Source organism: Dreissena polymorpha, chromosome 9 (genome assembly GCF_020536995.1).
Source record: "Dreissena polymorpha isolate Duluth1 chromosome 9, UMN_Dpol_1.0, whole genome shotgun sequence".
NCBI classification, from domain to species: domain Eukaryota; kingdom Metazoa; phylum Mollusca; class Bivalvia; order Myida; family Dreissenidae; genus Dreissena; species Dreissena polymorpha.
The window spans coordinates 47,585,892-47,604,413 of NC_068363.1; the positions used below are offsets into that span (position 1 = coordinate 47,585,892).

Genomic DNA, 18,522 nt, shown 5'->3' on the forward strand with positions numbered 1-18,522 from the left:
AGGTGACCTCCTCACGTGTGAACTTGATTGGAGGTCGCTCCTTGGGAAGCTGGCACAGATAGTTGGAAAACAAGTTTAGCCGTGTCATGTGCAAATATGGGTCTTACGCCACATGCGGCCAGCATAGCTCTTGACAAGCGCACCCAATTATGCAGTCTGGTGAGAAGGTACCCTGTCCGCTTTAAAGTCATGAAAGGTGTCGTGGTCTCATTAGCGGACAAGGAAGCTCCCGACCAGACCCGATTGCGCAGGCTTGTCTTGAGAATAGCTGGCAGCATTTGGCATAAGAGGCATGACGTGGCTCAATTAATGAAACAATTAGCTTAAAGTTACAGTTTATTATCCCTTGCATTGTCAACTAAAGGATTAAAGGCAAGCATACGTGTAACAGGACAACAGACTATCTGATCTGTTACAATTCCTACAGGTGGAGACATTCATCATTAAATTTTCAATAGATGACTTGATGACTATGAAGCATGGTAAAGACTGCATGAAAACTGTTTGACTTAAAAAGCAATAACTGCTGAAATAACTGACTTAAGTTGATTCAAGGGCCATTATTAGTGTAATTATTCCTGAAGTGAAGGCTGATTATGGAACATAGCGTAGATTTAAGTAAAAATGGGAGGAAGAAGGCTGAACAAAGGCGATCAACAAACAGACAGACTAACAAAAGCTTATCAATAATTCGGCCCCGCTCTGTGAAAAGGGGGTTTAATGCATGTTCGTAAAGTGTCGTCCCAGATAAGCCTCTGCAATCTGCATAGGCTACACAGGGACGACACTTTCCGCCTAAACTAAATTTTGGCTAAGAAGATACTTTTTTTAAACGAACAATATCATCAAAGCAGAGAGTGTCTTCCCTGATTAGCCTGTGTCTACTGCACAGGCTAATCTGGGACGACACTTTATGCACATTTATTAAACCCCCTTTTCACAGGGCATGGCCCAATTATACCTTCCATCAGTAATGGAGGTCATCATACTCCATAGAACATTACTTTAATAACAGAAAGTACAGCAAGCGTTTTTCACTTTCAACAAGAATTAATGAACTGAACAAGGCAGTAAAATGTTAGAAAGTAACTCACAATTTGGAATGGATATGAGGTGAAGAAGCTTTCTGGTTTCTCAACAATCACGTGATGTTGGCCCACACAGGTCCTCTCTTCTCCAGCACTGTCCACAACTTGGGCCTTAAACAAGGGAAACAAATTAGAACTAAAAGAATGGGAGACAACTTAGGCTTTAAAGAAGGGAGACCAGTATGTTAAGGTTACATTCAACCATTGAATCCAGAAAGATGAAACTGAGTGAAAATGAAATAAAAGAAATAACATGTTGTATATGGTTTGCAATTGTAACAGTCATGATTTGCACAATAATTTCAGAGTATAAAGTACCAATATTTCTTCTTATGACAACAGCAATCAAACATTTGGCCTGAATGTTTGTCCAGGGTCATTTGGCAAAGGATCTGAAGAAAATGGATTGGAATATACAATTATTGTTTTATTATTTACCAATTAAATACCAACTGAGCAGAGTTTAATTAGAGCCATATCAAGGTTAACTGCACGGTTGAGTGACTCGAAGGCTACACCTTACCTCCCAGAGTATGATTAGAGCCATATCAAGGTTAATTGCACGGTTGAGTGACTCGAAGGCTACACCTTACCTCCCAGAGTATGACCACAGCCATATCAAGGTTAATTGCACGGTGGAGTGACTCGAAGGCTACACCTTACCTCCCAGAGTATGATTAGAGCCAAATCAAGGTAAATTGCACAGTTGAGTTACTCGAAGGCTACACCTTACCTCCCAGAGTATGACCACAGCCATATCAAGGTTAATTGCACAGTTGAGTTACTCGAAGGCAACACCTTACATCCCCGAGTATGATTAGAGCCATATCAAGGTTTATTGCACAGTTGAGTTACTCGAAGGCTACACCTTACCTCCCAGAGTATGATTAGAGCCATATCAAGGTTAATTGCACGGTTGAGTGACTCGAAGGCTACACCTTACCTCCCAGAGTATGATTAGAGCCATATCAAGGTTAATTGCACGGTTGAGTGACTCGAAGGCAACACCTTACCTCCCAGAGTATGATTAGAGCCATATCAAGGTTAATTGCACAGTTGAGTGACTCGAAGGCTACACCTTACCTCCCAGAGTATGATTAGAGCCATATCAAGGTTAATTGCACAGTTGAGTGACTCGAAGGCGAGCTCAGGGTCCACTTTGGGCGGGCCCAGCTGGGCAGAGGGCGGGTTCACTGTAGTCTCCAGATCAAAGGACTTTAACTTGACCCTTGACCTCAGGTAGAATTCTCTACATGGGGTGGCACTGCTTAGCAACTGTTATATTAATTCTCCATAATTATAAAAAAATTTACAATTATAACATATGTAATCTTAATAATAATGATAATAATAATAATAGTAATACAAATTGATTATCATCTGATTCTTTTTCTTCTTCTATTTCATCATGATCATCATGATCATCATCCTCATCATCATCATCATCATCATCATCATCATCATCATCATCATCATCATCACCAACACCATCATCATCATATTATTATTACCTATATTACTTGTGTAAGTATTCAAATTTATATTTTTCATAACTGCTGTATTATTAAACTGACATTAAAGTACATGCGTTCAAGATTGCATCCACCCAAAATATCAACAAGAACTGAGTGACATTACACTACAGTAATGTGTTCGTACCCTAGTATTCTGGAATGGCAAGTCTGTGAATGTGTACATGTCTGGTCTATGTGCGCTCTCCGACAGCACCATAGACTTCAGGCAGACCTGCAACAACTCCCGACTTCCAATCTTTGTATCTGAAAAGCAATAAAACAAACACTGTCAGACATCACTGCGGCAGAAGATTTTATGTCATGGATATTAATGAAAAGCAAGCATAAACAACAGCTTTTTCTAATGGTTTTAACATCCATTTGTGCACAAAGTATACTGCTTTTACATGTATATAAATTGAAAATGACATTGAAGTTCAGCAAACATGCCTGAGTCAAGCCTCAACCATGAACACAAATAGCTGGGTCAAGGCTTGATTTTAGCAGACATTCCTGAGTCAAGCCTTAACCATCAACAGACATACCTGGGTCAAGGCTTGATTTTAGCAGACATTCCTGAGTCAAGCCTTAACCATGAACAGACATACCTGGGTCAATGCTTGATTTCAGCAGACATGCCTGGGTCAAGCCTTAACCATCATTAGACATACCTAGGTCAAGGCTTGATTTCATCAGACATACATACCTGGGTCAAGGCTTGAATACAACAGACCTACCTGGGCCAATGCTTGATCTCAGCAGACATGCCTGGGTCAAGGCTTAACCATGAACAGACATATCTGGGTAAAGGCTTGATTTAAGCAGACATGCCTGGGTCAAGGCTTGATTTCAGCAGACATACCTGGGTCAAGGCTTTACAATGAACAGTCATACCTGGGTCAAGGCTTGATTTTAGCAGACATGCCTAAGTCAAGCCTTTACCATTAACAGACATACCTGGGTTAAAGCTTGATTTCAGTAGACTGCCTGGGTAAAAGCCTTAACAATAAACAGACATACTTGGGTCAAAGCTTGATTTCAGCAGACATGCCTGGGTAAAAGCCTTAACCATTAACAGACATACCTGGGTCAAGGCTTGATATCAGCATACATGACTTGGTAAAGCTTAAGTAACCTGGGTCAAGGCTTTATTTCGTTAGACATGCAATACACAACCTTGAAATCAAACAGACATACCTGGGTCAAGCTTTGACCATGAACAGACATACCTGGGTCAAGCATTGACCTTGAACAGATAGCCTGGGTCAAGCATTGACCATGAACAGATATGCCTGGGTCAAACATTGACCTTGAACAGATAGCCTGGGTCAAGCATTGACCTTGAACAGATATGCCTGGGTCAAGCATTGACCTTGAACAGATATGCCTGGGTCAAGCATTGACCTTGAACAGATATGCCTGGGTCAAGCATTGACATTGAACAGATAGCCTGGGTCAAGCATTGACCTTGAACAGATATGCCTGGGTCAAGCATTGACCTTGAACAGATATGCCTGGATCAAGGTTTGACCTCATCAGACATGCCTGAGTAGAGCATTGACCTTGAACAGATAGCCTGGGTCAAGCATTGACCTTGAACAGATAGCCTGGGTCAAGCATTGACCTTGAACAGATATGACTGGGTCAAGCATTGACCTTGAACAGATATGCCTGGATCAAGGTTTGACCTCATCAGACATGCCTGAGTAGAGCATTGACCTTGAACAGATAGCCTGGGTCAAGCATTGACCTTGAACAGATATGCCTGGGTCAAGCATTGACCTTGAAAAGATATGCCTGGGTCAAGCATTGACCTTGAACAGATATGCCTGGATCAAGGTTTGACCTCATCAGACATGCCTGAGTAGAGCATTGACCTTAAACAGATATGCCTGGATCAAGGCTTTACCTTAGCAAAACATCCGAAACATGATTCAAACATGACTTTTAAAAACATTCAAAGATAACAAATGTTCGCAATACAAACATGCTTCCAAATGATCAACTGTCTAAGGCTTTTGCCTACCTGTATGTGCTGTCCTGGATAGAGGCTCCACACCCCAGCGCTGACTGGAGCAGGAGATCTGACGTACACACACCTCTCGTACGTGGCTCCGGGATAACTGTATCTACATGAGCAGGGGAAACAGAACAGTGCTTGACTTTGGTTATAAACTTATTTGTTTGTTTATGCCATATTAAACAGTATTTCATTCATAGTATGTTTGGTCAGTTTACCTTCTCACTTTTCCTGGGTTACATGGTATATCAGTACTAGTTGCATACCAGTCAGACTCTGGGAAAATGGGGTTTAAATTCATGTGCATAAAGTGGCATCCCTGATTTGCCTGTGCAGTCTACACAGGCTAATCAGGGAGGACACTTTCAGCCTAGAATTCAATTTGTCTTGGAATTTGTCAAGAAGAGACTTCCTTTATACAAACATTTCCATAAAAGTGGAACGTGTCTTCCCTGATAAGCCTATGTAGCAACTGTGTAGACTAATCTGGGATGACACTGAATGCACATGAAAGAAGCACCATTCTTCTAGATCACATCTGGGATGACACTGAACGCACATGAAAGAAGCACCATTCTTCCAGATAACAGCTAATATACTTTTGCACATGACTTGCATCTGTTCTAGAAACTTTAAATTAATAATTATTGAATTGTAATTATGCGATTAATAGTCATAAAGATTCTTAATATTTCTTCCATGGGTAAGATGTTCACCTATCATAATCCACCAGCAAAATAGTATATCAGTGAATTTGCGAGTAAAAAATACAGCATATGAATGATAATGGTGCACGTTGTTTTTTTGTTTCCTTATTTCTTTATTTGGAATACTCAATCAATTTTGATTTAATTAGTTTCCAAACGAATTACAAAAAGCAAATCATTGAATTTTAATTATGTTATGTCCAGGTAAAGCAAGCATTTTCACATGTAGATGTTTGTCTTGCACATATTAACAGTGTAGTGATATATGCCTGCACCCTTTGGTAGCTGGGACTGTCTTGTACTTCATATTTATTTGAGACAAATGGCTTGCTTGTAAATGGACTAATTTACAATCATGTAAGCTTCAGTTTTAGTTTAGGTACTGAATTAGTGGGGTAATAAGTTGAGGAACAGACGAATGGATCTGGGGTTTAACAACCATAAATCTGAATATTTATCATTCATCCTTGAAGCTTTTCATCTACACCAATCTCTGTCAGTGTGTCAACAGATATGGCAAAATAAATATGGGTCGTGCTCTGTGATGCTCTGTGAAAAGGGGGTTTAATGCATGTGTGTAAAGTGTCGTCTCAGATTAGCCTGTGCAGTCCACACAAGCTAATCAGGTAAACAACTTTCCGCTTTTATGGTATTTTTTGTTTACCGAACGTCTCTTCTGAGCAAAAATCCAGGTTAGGTCGAAAGTGTCATTCCTAATGAGCCTGTGTGGACTGCACAGGCTAATCTGGGATGACAATTTACACACATGCATTAAACATCCTTTTCACAGAGCACAGCTCATATCCTTTTAACAATTTCAAGTTAGATAATCACAAATTTCCTAAAAGATTATATCAAATACTAACATCGCTTCTTAACAGATTTTAACAAATTTAATAAGGTTGAAAACCTGCAATTATTCTGTATTCAGAAAAATATATCCTTTGTTATATTATATCATTTCATGGCATATAGCAACAGGCAGAGTAAAATTTCCTTCAGAAACAAGCAATGTGTTTGTGAAACATTATGTCCCCATATATTTAACCTTTGACCTTGAAGGATGACCTTGACCTTTCACCACTCAAAATGTGCAGCTCCATGAGATACACATGCATGCCAAATATCAAGTTGCTATCTTAAATATTGCAAACGTGCACATTAAAATTAGCGATTTTGGCCCATATATTTGACCTTTGACTTTGAAGGATGACCTTGACCATTCACCACTCAAAATTTGCAGCTCCACGAGATACACATGCATGCCAAATATTAAGTTGCTATCTTCAATATTGCAAAAGTTATGGCAAATGTTAAAGTTTGCATAAACAAACACACCAACAGACAGGGCAAAAACAATATTGGTGGGGGACATAAAAATTAATGAAAAGTTGTGCCAAAGGGAGATAAGTCTCAATGCAAGTTCAAGTTCAACAACCTACCTGACTAAGGTTCTCCAATTCACAGGAGATGACAAAGTCAGTAACACTTATGTGCTCTGTCTCACTGGAATGCTTGCAGGCTCGCTGGGCTACGGCTCGCACACTAAGTGACTCCACGGTGTTCACCTGCACACTGTGTCGCAATAGCCTATACCTGGTGATGAGACAGCTACATTTTACTTGCTAAGGTGTGGAAATATATAGCATGCACTTGTATATATATTATTATACTGATAATTAGCAAGGTATATTTCACTTGCTAAGTTGTGGCAAAATATACCACATATTGGTTATATTATATAGGCTCTTATGAACCTAATTATGAGAAAAGAGACGATACAAAATGCATTCAACTTGGGATTTTATTTTATCATCCCAATGGGACTATAAACATATATCTTCTTATGGCAACAGGCAGATTTAACCCTTTCCCCAATGAGAAGCAAAGTGAAAATGGCTTTTGCAACCATAAGTAAAGTGTTCCACATACCTTAATAGTAGGGTAGGCAACGGTTATTCGGTTAATCGGTTATCCGTTTCTTAAGGAAGTTAACCGGTTATAAAATTAATATTCGGTTACTCTTGCAGAAAATACAATTTTTGGTTGAACGCAATATATAATCAAATCATTAGTTTTGTTTTACTTCATTTCACTGTATTGGCTAATCCACTTATCTTATCGCAAATTATCGGCAATTACCACCCTGGGATGCCCCTGTGGATCAAAAGAGATGAGAGTTGTAAACCATCGGGGTGCAGCGGATTAATGAGCTGAGCGGCACAAGGGCAATTAGCACCTACTCTGCAGTGTGATTGTTCAGCACTTAACATTCTATTATGTTTCAATTATTCACATATTGATAAATTTAAACGTGCCTAGAAGTATGCCATTGTGTTGACTACCATTGCTTGATAAAATCAATACAAGAGGGCAATGATGGCCCTGTATCGCTCCACTGCTGAAAAAGGCTGAAACAAATATTCTCGGCATGTGCAAATACTTACTATATAGGCCCTATTTAAGCACATGTACACACTTTTGTGACCTCAGGGTCATAATTTGAACAAACTTGGTAGAGGTCTATAAGATGTCACTTCATACCACATTTGGTAGCCCTAGGCCCAATGGTTAGGGACAAGAAGTTTTTTAAGTTTTCACAAAATAAGCCCTTTATAAGCATATATTCAATTTTGTGACCCCTGGGGCAGTTTCAAATTTGACCCCAGGGGCATAATTTGAACAAACTAAGAAGAGAACTTTTACATGTCACTACATACCAAATTTGGTAGCCCTATGCCATTCGGTTATGGACAAGATTTTTTTAAAAGTTTTCCCACAATAGGCCTTATATACATGTAAGCATATGTTCAATTTTGTGACCCTGGGGGCAGGGTCAAACTTGACCCCAGGGGCATGATTTGAACAAACCTGGTAGAGGACTATAAGATGTCACTACATACCAAATGTGGTAGCCCTAGGCCCAATGGTTAGGGACAAGCAGATTTTTAAAGTTTTCACAAAATAAGCTCTTTATAAGCATATATACAATTTTGTGACCCCCTGGGCAGCTTCAAATTTGACCACAAGGGCTTACTCTTTTAACAAACTAAGAAGAGAACTATTACATGTCACTACATACCAAATTTGTTAGCCCTATGCCATACAGTTATGGACAGAAGATTTTTAAAGTTGTCACAAAATAAGCCTTATATAAGCATATGTTCAATTTTGTGACCCTCAGGGCAGGGTCAAACTTGACCCCAGGAGCATAATTTGAACAATCTTGGTAAAGGACTATAAGATGCCACTACATACCAAATTTGGTAGCCCTAGGCGCAATGGTTACGGAAGAGATTTGTAAAGTTTTCACAAAATATACCCTATATAAGCAAATGTACAATTTTGTGACCCCCGGGGCAGGGTCAAATTTGCTCCCAGGGGCACAATTTGAACAAATTTGGTAGAGGACTATTAGATGTCTCTACATACCAAATTTGATAGCCCTAGGCCCAATGGTTATGGGCGAGAGATTTTGAAAGTTTTCACAAAATAGGCCTTACATAAGCAAATTTTCAATTGTGTGACCCCCGGGGCCGGGTCAAATTTGACACTAGGGGCATAATTTGAACAAATTTGAAAGAGGCTCACCCCAGGAACATTCCTGAGAAATTTCATCAGAATTGGACCAGTAGTTTAGGAGAAGAAGATGTTTAAAGGAAAAGTTAACGCACAGACGCATGCACGCACGCACGCACGGACGCACGCACAACGGACACAGGACCATGACATAAGCCCCGCTGGTCTTTGGCCAGTGGAGCTAAATACTGGACACTGTGATTACACCAGATCACTGTTGTTTTAACAATTGCAAACTTAAATGCCCTTATAAAGACATTAAGTATCAACAGGCCTTAACAACAGAGATTTGGAAACCACTATGCCCATTGCAAAATATATTTACGCTAATTGACAATTGTTATTAATTAGCAAACTGTTAATTCACGTAATTCTTAAAGGATAGTGAGTGTTAATAAAACAGAACATAATTCAAATTATGCACTAGCTTTTATAGATCAAGATGTAGATCAATAATTTTGTGTAAATGACTTGAAGGTAATATTACAACAAAACAATATCACAATTCACCGACAAGCATGTAAAAATGTTGGAAATGGCTTTCGGAAATGATCAAGTATTAGAAATAAAATGTATAATATTACATTAAGAATTTTAATTCCCAATTTAAAGAACCAACAAAGTTTGTAAAGAAACAGTATTTAATTGATAAAATGGTTAAAGTAATAAGGTTACAAGACAATCACCAAGACAGAGTATATTTGTATATACATGTAATTGTTAATAAACATTTACGTTTTTTCGGATGTTGTTTTTTTCCATTTATGTGGAATAACCACTCGAATATTGAAACAGGTTAACCGGTTACGGATTTGCTTAGGTTTGCCATCCCTACTTAAAAGTGTTCTTTTGCATACCTAAAAAGTTTTCCAAATATCCAAAAAGTATATATCTCATCTTTAAAGTATTCCACAAGATTTAATGTATTGCATACACCTTAAAAATATTATATATTCCTTAAAATGGATTCACACCTGTTCATAGCGTTCTACACCCCTTTAAAGTATTCCGCAAACCTAAAGAGTATTTCTCACAAAATAACAAGGCTATTGTCAAGCAATATGGTACCCTATCAGCTCCACCATTGTCAGAAATTCCACCATTTTAAGAATTATTATTATTTTTTGGTTACCATAGCAACCACAATTTTTGACGTAGGAACAAAATGAAATGACGTGCATAATGTCCATATTGCCATCTATCCATGTTGCAAGTTTCATGAAAAAATATTAAGAACTTTTAAAGTTATCGCAGGATCCAGAAAAGTGTGACGGACAGACAGAATGACAGACAGACGGAGAGCAAACCAAAAGTCCCCTCCGGTGAAACCCGTAGGGGACAATAATTCCCACATAACTTAACCCTTTCCCACTTACAAAATTAAATTTAATTAAAGTTTTTTCCTACTAGATTTAAGTTTTAAAGGATTTATTTCCAACCCTAAGATACTGATGAGCAGCATACAGCCTGAACAGACTGCGAGTTACTCCCAAGCTGATATGGTTTTATGCTGTTTGCACATTATGTCATATCCATTTTCACTATGCTTCTGAGTGGGAAAGGGTTTAAAGTATTCCATACAGCTAAACAGTATTCCACACTCCTTAAAAGTGTTTCACAAATCTAAACAGACTGCGAGTTACTTGCAGGCTGTTCTGGTTTTATGCCTTATGGTGCAGTACTGGTACCTTTCCCAATTGGGAAAAAAAATAGCTGGAGGGACATACTCATGTCGCATGTAATAACAAAGTGCAAGCAAATTCCTGCAGAAAGCACTTGCCTGGGTTTAGTTGTTTGCTGACTAGCTTGATAATAGAACAAGAGGTCCACCTCATGTACGCCGCCTATATCATTCCCACGTATCCATAAGGGCAGACTCACACTGGAGGCTTGATGTAATACTCCATTGGGAATGTCAATATCACATACATGCTTCACAGAGTTTCTATCACAAGTCACAAACGCAGAGTTATCCTTTAAATTACTAGAAATGCTATAAACATTCGCTGGAAGTTTCAAGTCTTCACTACGTCCAAGAACAAAGTATTTGGGGTTTGTTGAAGCAAGTTTGAGCTTCTGTAGAGGAATGGACCCAGTATTTGTGAATGTTACTGTCACCAGATGCACCTCACCACATAGCAACGTCTTTGGAAAGTTTGTGAAAGAGACCTGAAAAACAGACAGGTTTAATATTAAACTAGTAACAGGAACTTTTCAAGTAATCATTTAAATGCTAACAATCTTTTCTTACTACAAAAACATACACTGCCTCTACCTGTAAAACAAATATCTCCAGTTGGTGATTAACGTAATTCATATATAGAACCCTACCACACTGCTGATGCCTTAACATGGTTTGAGTTCCCCTGTGACATGGAGAGCTATGCCAGCGGAAGTGTAAACTCCGCACAGGACATCACAAACTGGACATGTTGAATGGGAGAGGATAGATAAATATCAGCCATCTGTCCTCAAGGCTTACAAGTATGAGACAGATCACTCAGCTTAAAAACCAAGGGGGGGGGGGAGACACTCTAAAGCCTTGGCCGCCTAGTCTGCTAAGACATGGACAATTCTGAAAATAAATCACTGCTGAAGATTGTGTGTCCGCATCATTACTGGGAGGTCACAGGTTAGACCCCCATTGTAGGAGTGTTCTTAACATCTCCCCAATAGACACCAACGACTGGTAATAGTCCCAGGAAACGGACTCTACAGAGTTTTAAACAAGGGCTGTTTGTAAAATATGCATGCCCCCCATATGGGCTGTCCGTTGTAGTGGCAGCCATTGTGTGAATACAATTTTTGTCACTGTGACCTTGACCTTTGACCTAGTGACCTGAAAATCAATAGGGGTCATCTGCGGGTCACGATCAATGTACCTATGAAGTGTCATGATCCTAGGCAAAAGCGTTCTTGAGTTATCATCCGAAAATCATTTTACTATTTCGGGTCACCGTGACCTTGACCTTTGACCTTGTGACCTCAAAATCAATAGGGGTAATCTGCAAGTCATGATCAATCTACCTATGAAGTTTCATGATCCTAGGCGTATGTGTTCTTGAGTTATCATCCGAAAACCATTTTACTATTTCGGGTCACCGTGACCTTGACCTTTGACCTAGTGACCTCAAAATCAATAGGGGTCATCTGCGAGTCATGATCAATCTACCCATGAAGTTTCATGATCCTAGGCGTATGCATTCTTGAGTTATCATCCGGAAACCATTTTACTATTTCGGGTCACCGTGACCTTGACCTTTGACCTAGTGACCTCAAAATCAATAGGAATCATCTGCAAGTCATGATCAATCTACCCATGAAGTTTCATGATCCTAGGCGTATGCGTTCTTGAGTTATCATTCAAAAACCATTTTACTATTTCTGGTCACCGTGACCTTGACCTTTGACCTAGTGACCTCAAAATCAATAGGGGTCATCTGCAAGTCATGATCAATGTACCTATGAAGTTTCATGATCCTAGGCCCAAGCGTTCTTGAGTTATCGTCTGACAACCACCTGGTGGACGGACCGACCCACCGACCGACAGACCGACATGAGCAAAGCAATATTACCCCTCTTCTTCGAAGGGGGGCATAATAAGTAGTAAACACTTTAAATGCAATCAAGCTTAAGTAAATAGGCTTAAACTAAACTAAACTTAACTGACAGTGATAGACAGGACGAATACATTGAACCTACAACACTGTACACTCCACCTTCCTTTAAAATGGGTATGTACTCCTGGTGATATAGTAACTCATTTTATAGATTGAAAATACTGACAGTACCTGTAGAATGGGCATCTCCTGATGCACAGAGAGGTCAAGGCGTCTATCAGGCCCGTACATCTTGCCTGCCATTTCCTCCTTCTTGCCATTCAGTCGAGGACCTTGCACCTCAATCTTCTGTTTACCCCGTACATACACTGTGCTTACATAGCTCGCCTAATGGATAGATAGAGATAGGATTAGAGAGGGTACTGTTTGCCCCGTACATACACTGTGCTTACATAGCTTGCCTAATGGATAGATAGAGACAGGATTAGAGAGGGCACAGTTTGCCCCGTACATACACTGTGCTTACATAGCACGCCTTATGGATAGATAGAGTCAGGATTAGAGAGGGCAGTTTGCCCCTCACATACACTGTTCTTACATAGCTCGCCTAATGGATAGATAGAGACAGGATTAGAGGGCACTGTTTGCCCCTCACATACACTGTGCTTATATAGCTCGCCTAATGGATAGATAGAGATAGGATTAGAGAGGGTACAGTTTGCCCCGTACATACACTGTGCTTACATAGCTCGCCTAATGGATAGATAGAGATAGGATTAGAGAGGGTACAGTTTGCCCCGTACATACACTGTGCTTACATAGCTCGCCTAATGGATAGATAGAGATAGGATTAGAGAGGGTACAGTTTGCCCCGTACATACACTGTGCTTACATAGCTTGCCTAATGGATAGATAGAGATAGGATTAGAGAGGGCACAGTTTGCCCCGTACATACACTGTGCTTATATAGCTTGCCTAATGGATAGATAGAGATAGGATTAGAGAGGCACAGTTTGCCCCTCACATACACTGTGCTTATATAGCTTGCCTAATGGATAGATAGAGATAGGATTAGAGAGGGCACAGTTTGCCCCTCACATACACTGTGCTTATATAGCTTGCCTAATGGATAGATAGAGATAGGATTAGAGAAGGCACAGTTTGCCCCGTACATACACTGTGCTTATATAGCTCGCCTAATGGATAGATAGAGATAGGATTAGAGAGGGTACAGTTTGCCCAGTACATACACTGTTCTTACATAACTCGCCTAATGGATAGATAGAGATAGGATTAGAGAAGGCACAGTTTGCCCCGTACATACACTGTGCTTACATAGCTTGCCTAATGGATAGATAGAGATAGGATTAGAGAAGGCACAGTTTGCCCAGTACATACACTGTGCTTACATAGCTTGCCTAATGGATAGATAGAGATAGGATTAGAGAAGGCACAGTTTGCCCCGTACATACACTGTGCTTACATAGCTTGCCTAATGGATAGATAGAGATAGGATTAGAGAGGGCACAGTTTGCCCAGTACATACACTGTGCTTACATAGCTTGTCTAATGGATAGATAGAGATAGGATTAGAGAGGGCACAGTTTGCCCAGTACATACACTGTGCTTACATAGCTTGCCTAATGGATAGATAGAGATAGGATTAGAGAGGGTACAGTTTGCCCCGTACATACACTGTGCTTACATAGCTTGCCTAATGGATAGATAGAGATAGGATTAGAGAAGGCACAGTTTGCCCAGTACATACACTGTGCTTATATAGCTTGCCTAATGGATAGATAGAGATAGGATTAGAGAAGGCACAGTTTGCCCCGTACATACACTGTGCTTACATAGCTTGCCTAATGGATAGATAGAGATAGGATTAGAGAAGGCACAGTTTGCCCCGTACATACACTGTGCTTACATAGCTCGCCTAATGGATAGATAGAGATAGGATTAGAGAGGGTACAGTTTGCCCCGTACATACACTGTGCTTATATAGCTTGCCTAATGGATAGATAGAGATAGGATTAGAGAAGGCACAGTTTGCCCCTCACATACACTGTGCTTATATAACTTGCCTAATGGATAGATAGAGACAGGATTAGAGAGGGCACATGTTACCCCTCACATACACTGTGCTTACATAGCTTGCCTAATGGATAGAGACAGGATTAGAGAGGGCACAGTTTGCCCCTCACATACACTATGTTTACATAACTCGCCTAATTGATAGACAGAGACAGGACAAGAGAGGGCACAGTGTGCCCCTCACATACACTGTGCTTACATAGCTTGCCTAATGGATAGATAGAGATAGGATTACATCATTTGGAGCTGATTTAAAGAAGCAAGAGAGATAAGGATCTTTTACCAACAATTTAGGCATGTCTTGAGAAAACAGGGCTAAATTCATCTATTAAACATGTTTGTTTTACATTTTACAAACAGTTCTGGATCTATATGATGTTTGTAGGATTCCACCAAACTAAGCCTAAGGTTATTAGGGCATACAGGGTCAGACATACTGCATGCAAGAAGGGATGGCATGCTTGAATAGTTCTTATGTTTTAAAAAATTTGTCACTTACGTAAAAACTCAAGACATGTCTTCCCGCTCATAAGTTGGGGGGTACACAAATGGTTAAAAAAAAAGACATTATGTGTATGTGCATAAGTTGGGTCAAAATTACAAGACAATCGACCAGTTACACAATACACTGCAACACAGATATATCGCGGACCGGTATATCGCGCTTTCCAATATATCGCGCTTTGGCTATGGCTCCCAAAAATCCGACGAGCATGATCACTAAATGACATGTTTTAATCTGAGAATTCAAAAAAAAATAAGGCAAAATAAACGGTTCTAGCTAGTATTAACACCCTAAATTTAGCGGCTTTCTATGGCAAGCAGTAAAGCGTGAAAAACAGTCCATAAGTTACAGTGTTGTTTACACACGGCTGGGCTTGTTTTTAACACTTAAGAAATAACCAATTAGTGTCATTGCAAAGGTAATAATAGCAGTTTACTGGTTTATAAATCGTTAAATTTCGGTACTTGTCATGAATTTCTTTGTCCTGATAAAAAGCGCGCAAAAATCGGCGTGGGTATATTTATTTGTAAATAAACATTTGTAGAGGGTACAACATTGAGATAATTTAATTTCTATTAAAAGTTTCGTTGTAAATTTCAACTAAAGTACCATGGTATCTCGCGAATTATGTGGCATTGACATTTCCTCTTAATAAATAAAATATAATTCAAACACGCTGTATTGTTACCGTTACGCTGTTCCAGTTCCTTTATTAGGACTATTTATAAGGGTAAATTTGAATCTATGCACAATTACATTTTATACGTTTTTTACGGCAAAAATTCTTCTTTTTAGCTGATTCGCGAGCGATCGTACATGAAAATAAAAAATATAATTTACATTTATATTTTTTATGATAAATACAGATACGTATGATAAATACAGATACGTATGTAGTTATGAAAATGTTTATTGTAGAATTGGTTTGAAATTATAACTAAACAAAAATGTAGCAGCGCCGTATATAAAATGAAAACATTGGGGAAATCTGACAAATTAACCGCAATACAATTAAGTTAGACATTTCTCGAGTTATATCGCGCGTGGGATATATAGCGCTAGCGATCTTTGGACCCCACCAACCGCGATATATAGGCGTTGCAGTGTACTTACACTGGTAGTATTTTTAGAGATCACATGACGCGTAGAATTTCGAGGCTGAACATAATAACTGGTTTTTCTAATGTTATGCAAATGGTGGAGAATATGGATGATTATAGATGATTATAGAGCATTTGATAGTTTTTGTTTACATTCAGGACCGTTATTACATTATGTGTTTAGTCAATAACTTGATAAGTAATTCTGAACAGGCTTATCAAGGAGGACACTTTCTTCCTCCACTGGATTTTTGCTACAATGTTGTTGTTTTTTAAATTGCATTAAAATGTCATCCCTTATTAGTCTGTGCGGACTGCACAGGCTTATCTGGGACAATATTTTATGCACATACATTAATCCTCCTTTTCACAGAGCACTGCTCAAGTATAAATTGTGTACCTTATGTGACCCAGCCACGCCGACCCCTAGGCTATCAGGACCCTGGGAAGGGGCCATGAATGTTGTGGCATGGCTACCCAGGTTGTAGGTGAGACCGTAGATACGTAGCTCACCCATCTGATGGGGCACCAGGGTCATCTTCACCTGCAAGGCACAAGATCAAGAGTTGAAATAGGGTCAACAAGCAATACCAAACTTGGGACTATTCACATGCTCTTTTACAACATAACTTTTGTCTACCCATGAAAAGAAATATCTAAATAGTTGAAGCAACAAGAACAAACTTCCACGGCACCATTAGAGGAGAATTCTTATAATGGCATGAGGTCCTTTATTAATGGCAAGAAACAATTTGCAAACAAGTGTGAGGCAATACAAAAGCATTTTATAAATCACAAAAATATGCAACAAACACAAAACAATTATCAATAATTGTTCGGTAACCATCTCTGAACAGTCTGATTAAATTAATGCAAACTTGCAAGCTTGAACAAAGAAGGACTTTTACTTACTGGGAGTCGGTCACTTCCCTGCAGTATGATCTCCTTGACTACCTGACCTTGAACTATCTCATCAGCCAGATTGTTCTGAAAGAGAACACAACTATCTCATCAGCCAGATTGTTCTGAAAGAGTACACAATTATCTCATCAGTCAGATTGTTCTGAAAGAGTACACAATTATCTCATCAGTCAGATTGTTCTGAAAGAGTACACAACTATCTCATCAGCCAGATTGTTCTGAAAGAGTACACAACTATCTCATCAGCCAGATTGTTCTGAAAGAGAACACAACTTTCTCATCAGCCAGATTGTTCTGAAAGAGTACACAACTATTTCATCAGCCAGATTGTTCTACAAAAGAACACAACTATTTCATCAGTCAGATTGTTCTGAAAGAGTACACAACTATTTCATCAGCCAGATTGTTCTGAAAGAGTACACAACTATTTCATCAGCCAGATTGTTCTGAAAGAGACCACAACTTTCTCATCAGTCAGATTGTTCTGAAAGAGAACACAACTTTCTAATCAGTCAGATTGTTCTGAAAGAGTACACAACTATTTCATCAGCCAGATTGTTCTGAAAGAGAACACAACTATCTCATCAGCCAGATTGTTCTGAAAGAGAACACAACTTTCTCATCAGTTAGATTGTTCTGAAAGAGTACACAACTATTTAATCAGCCAGATTGTTCTGAAAGAGAACACAACTATGTCATCAGTCAGATTGTTCCATGAGAGTACACAACTCAGTGCCTTCCCCAGGAATTTGTTCAGGCGCCCCGGGGGTGGGTTCGGGAGGGGTGACCCCTCCCGACGTTGATTTTTTTTTTATTTATCGTGTCAATTCACGTTCTGTGGTGCGTTATAACTCAAAGAAAAACAGCGTCAAAAGACGTCATTTGGTGCACTATGACTCTTCAAAAAAATCCCCCAGTCATTTAAAAATATTTTTTTTTATTGTTTAATTGTTTTAAAACTTTTCCGCACAAATAGTAAAATCCCGACTCGAACGATTCCCCAATACATCCGTTTCAACCCGACTCTATTACTGTATACTTACTATTTTTCAAGTTTCTATTTATTACCCGATAATCCCGTTTATTCCGTTTTTATCAATCTCTTTCTGGTAAATATTTACGATAAAAGCTTTCAGTTATTTCTTTAACACAAACCTTGCCATTTTTTAAGTGACTATTTATAGATTTGATGAAATATTGCCTCTGAATATGCGTCAATCCCCTGACCTGTTGTGTGCTTGTTAAAACGCTCAATACACGTCATTTGTATGCAATAGACGCGACGTTGTACATGCTGCATAATTTTCGCGCTCTTTTTAATTGAGAAAAAGATTCGACACAAAATAAATTTGCACTGCTTATTTGAAGCAAAAATATTTAACGTTGCGGTAACATTTACATTCGGAAGTGTGTTTCGGATTAAAAACGCGTTAA

The 18,522-nt window shown here is 39.2% G+C and overlaps 1 protein-coding gene across 5 annotated transcripts in view; it reads right to left on the minus strand.

The window, feature by feature from the left end:
* The window catches only part of LOC127844179 (trafficking protein particle complex subunit 8-like), a 74,358-nt gene that overhangs the window by 7,843 nt on the left and 47,993 nt on the right, over positions 1–18,522 (minus strand). For 4 of the 5 annotated variants that reach the window (XM_052374238.1, XM_052374237.1, XM_052374235.1 and 1 more), the window contains exons 19-28: positions 17,080–17,154; positions 16,568–16,711; positions 12,700–12,855; positions 10,689–11,077; positions 6,772–6,925; positions 4,629–4,731; positions 2,748–2,866; positions 2,172–2,363; positions 1,095–1,199; positions 1–49 (exon numbers count right to left, since the gene is read on the minus strand). The exon at positions 1–49 is cut by the window's left edge and continues 97 nt beyond it. In XM_052374238.1, the coding sequence (XP_052230198.1) occupies positions 1–49; positions 1,095–1,199; positions 2,172–2,363; positions 2,748–2,866; positions 4,629–4,731; positions 6,772–6,925; positions 10,689–11,077; positions 12,700–12,855; positions 16,568–16,711; positions 17,080–17,154 (1,486 nt within the window). Of the gene's footprint in view, positions 50–1,094; positions 1,200–1,792; positions 1,887–2,096; positions 2,364–2,747; positions 2,867–4,628; positions 4,732–6,771; positions 6,926–10,688; positions 11,078–12,699; positions 12,856–16,567; positions 16,712–17,079; positions 17,155–18,522 lie in introns of those variants that run through there. The other variant, XM_052374239.1, reaches the window with a different exon arrangement.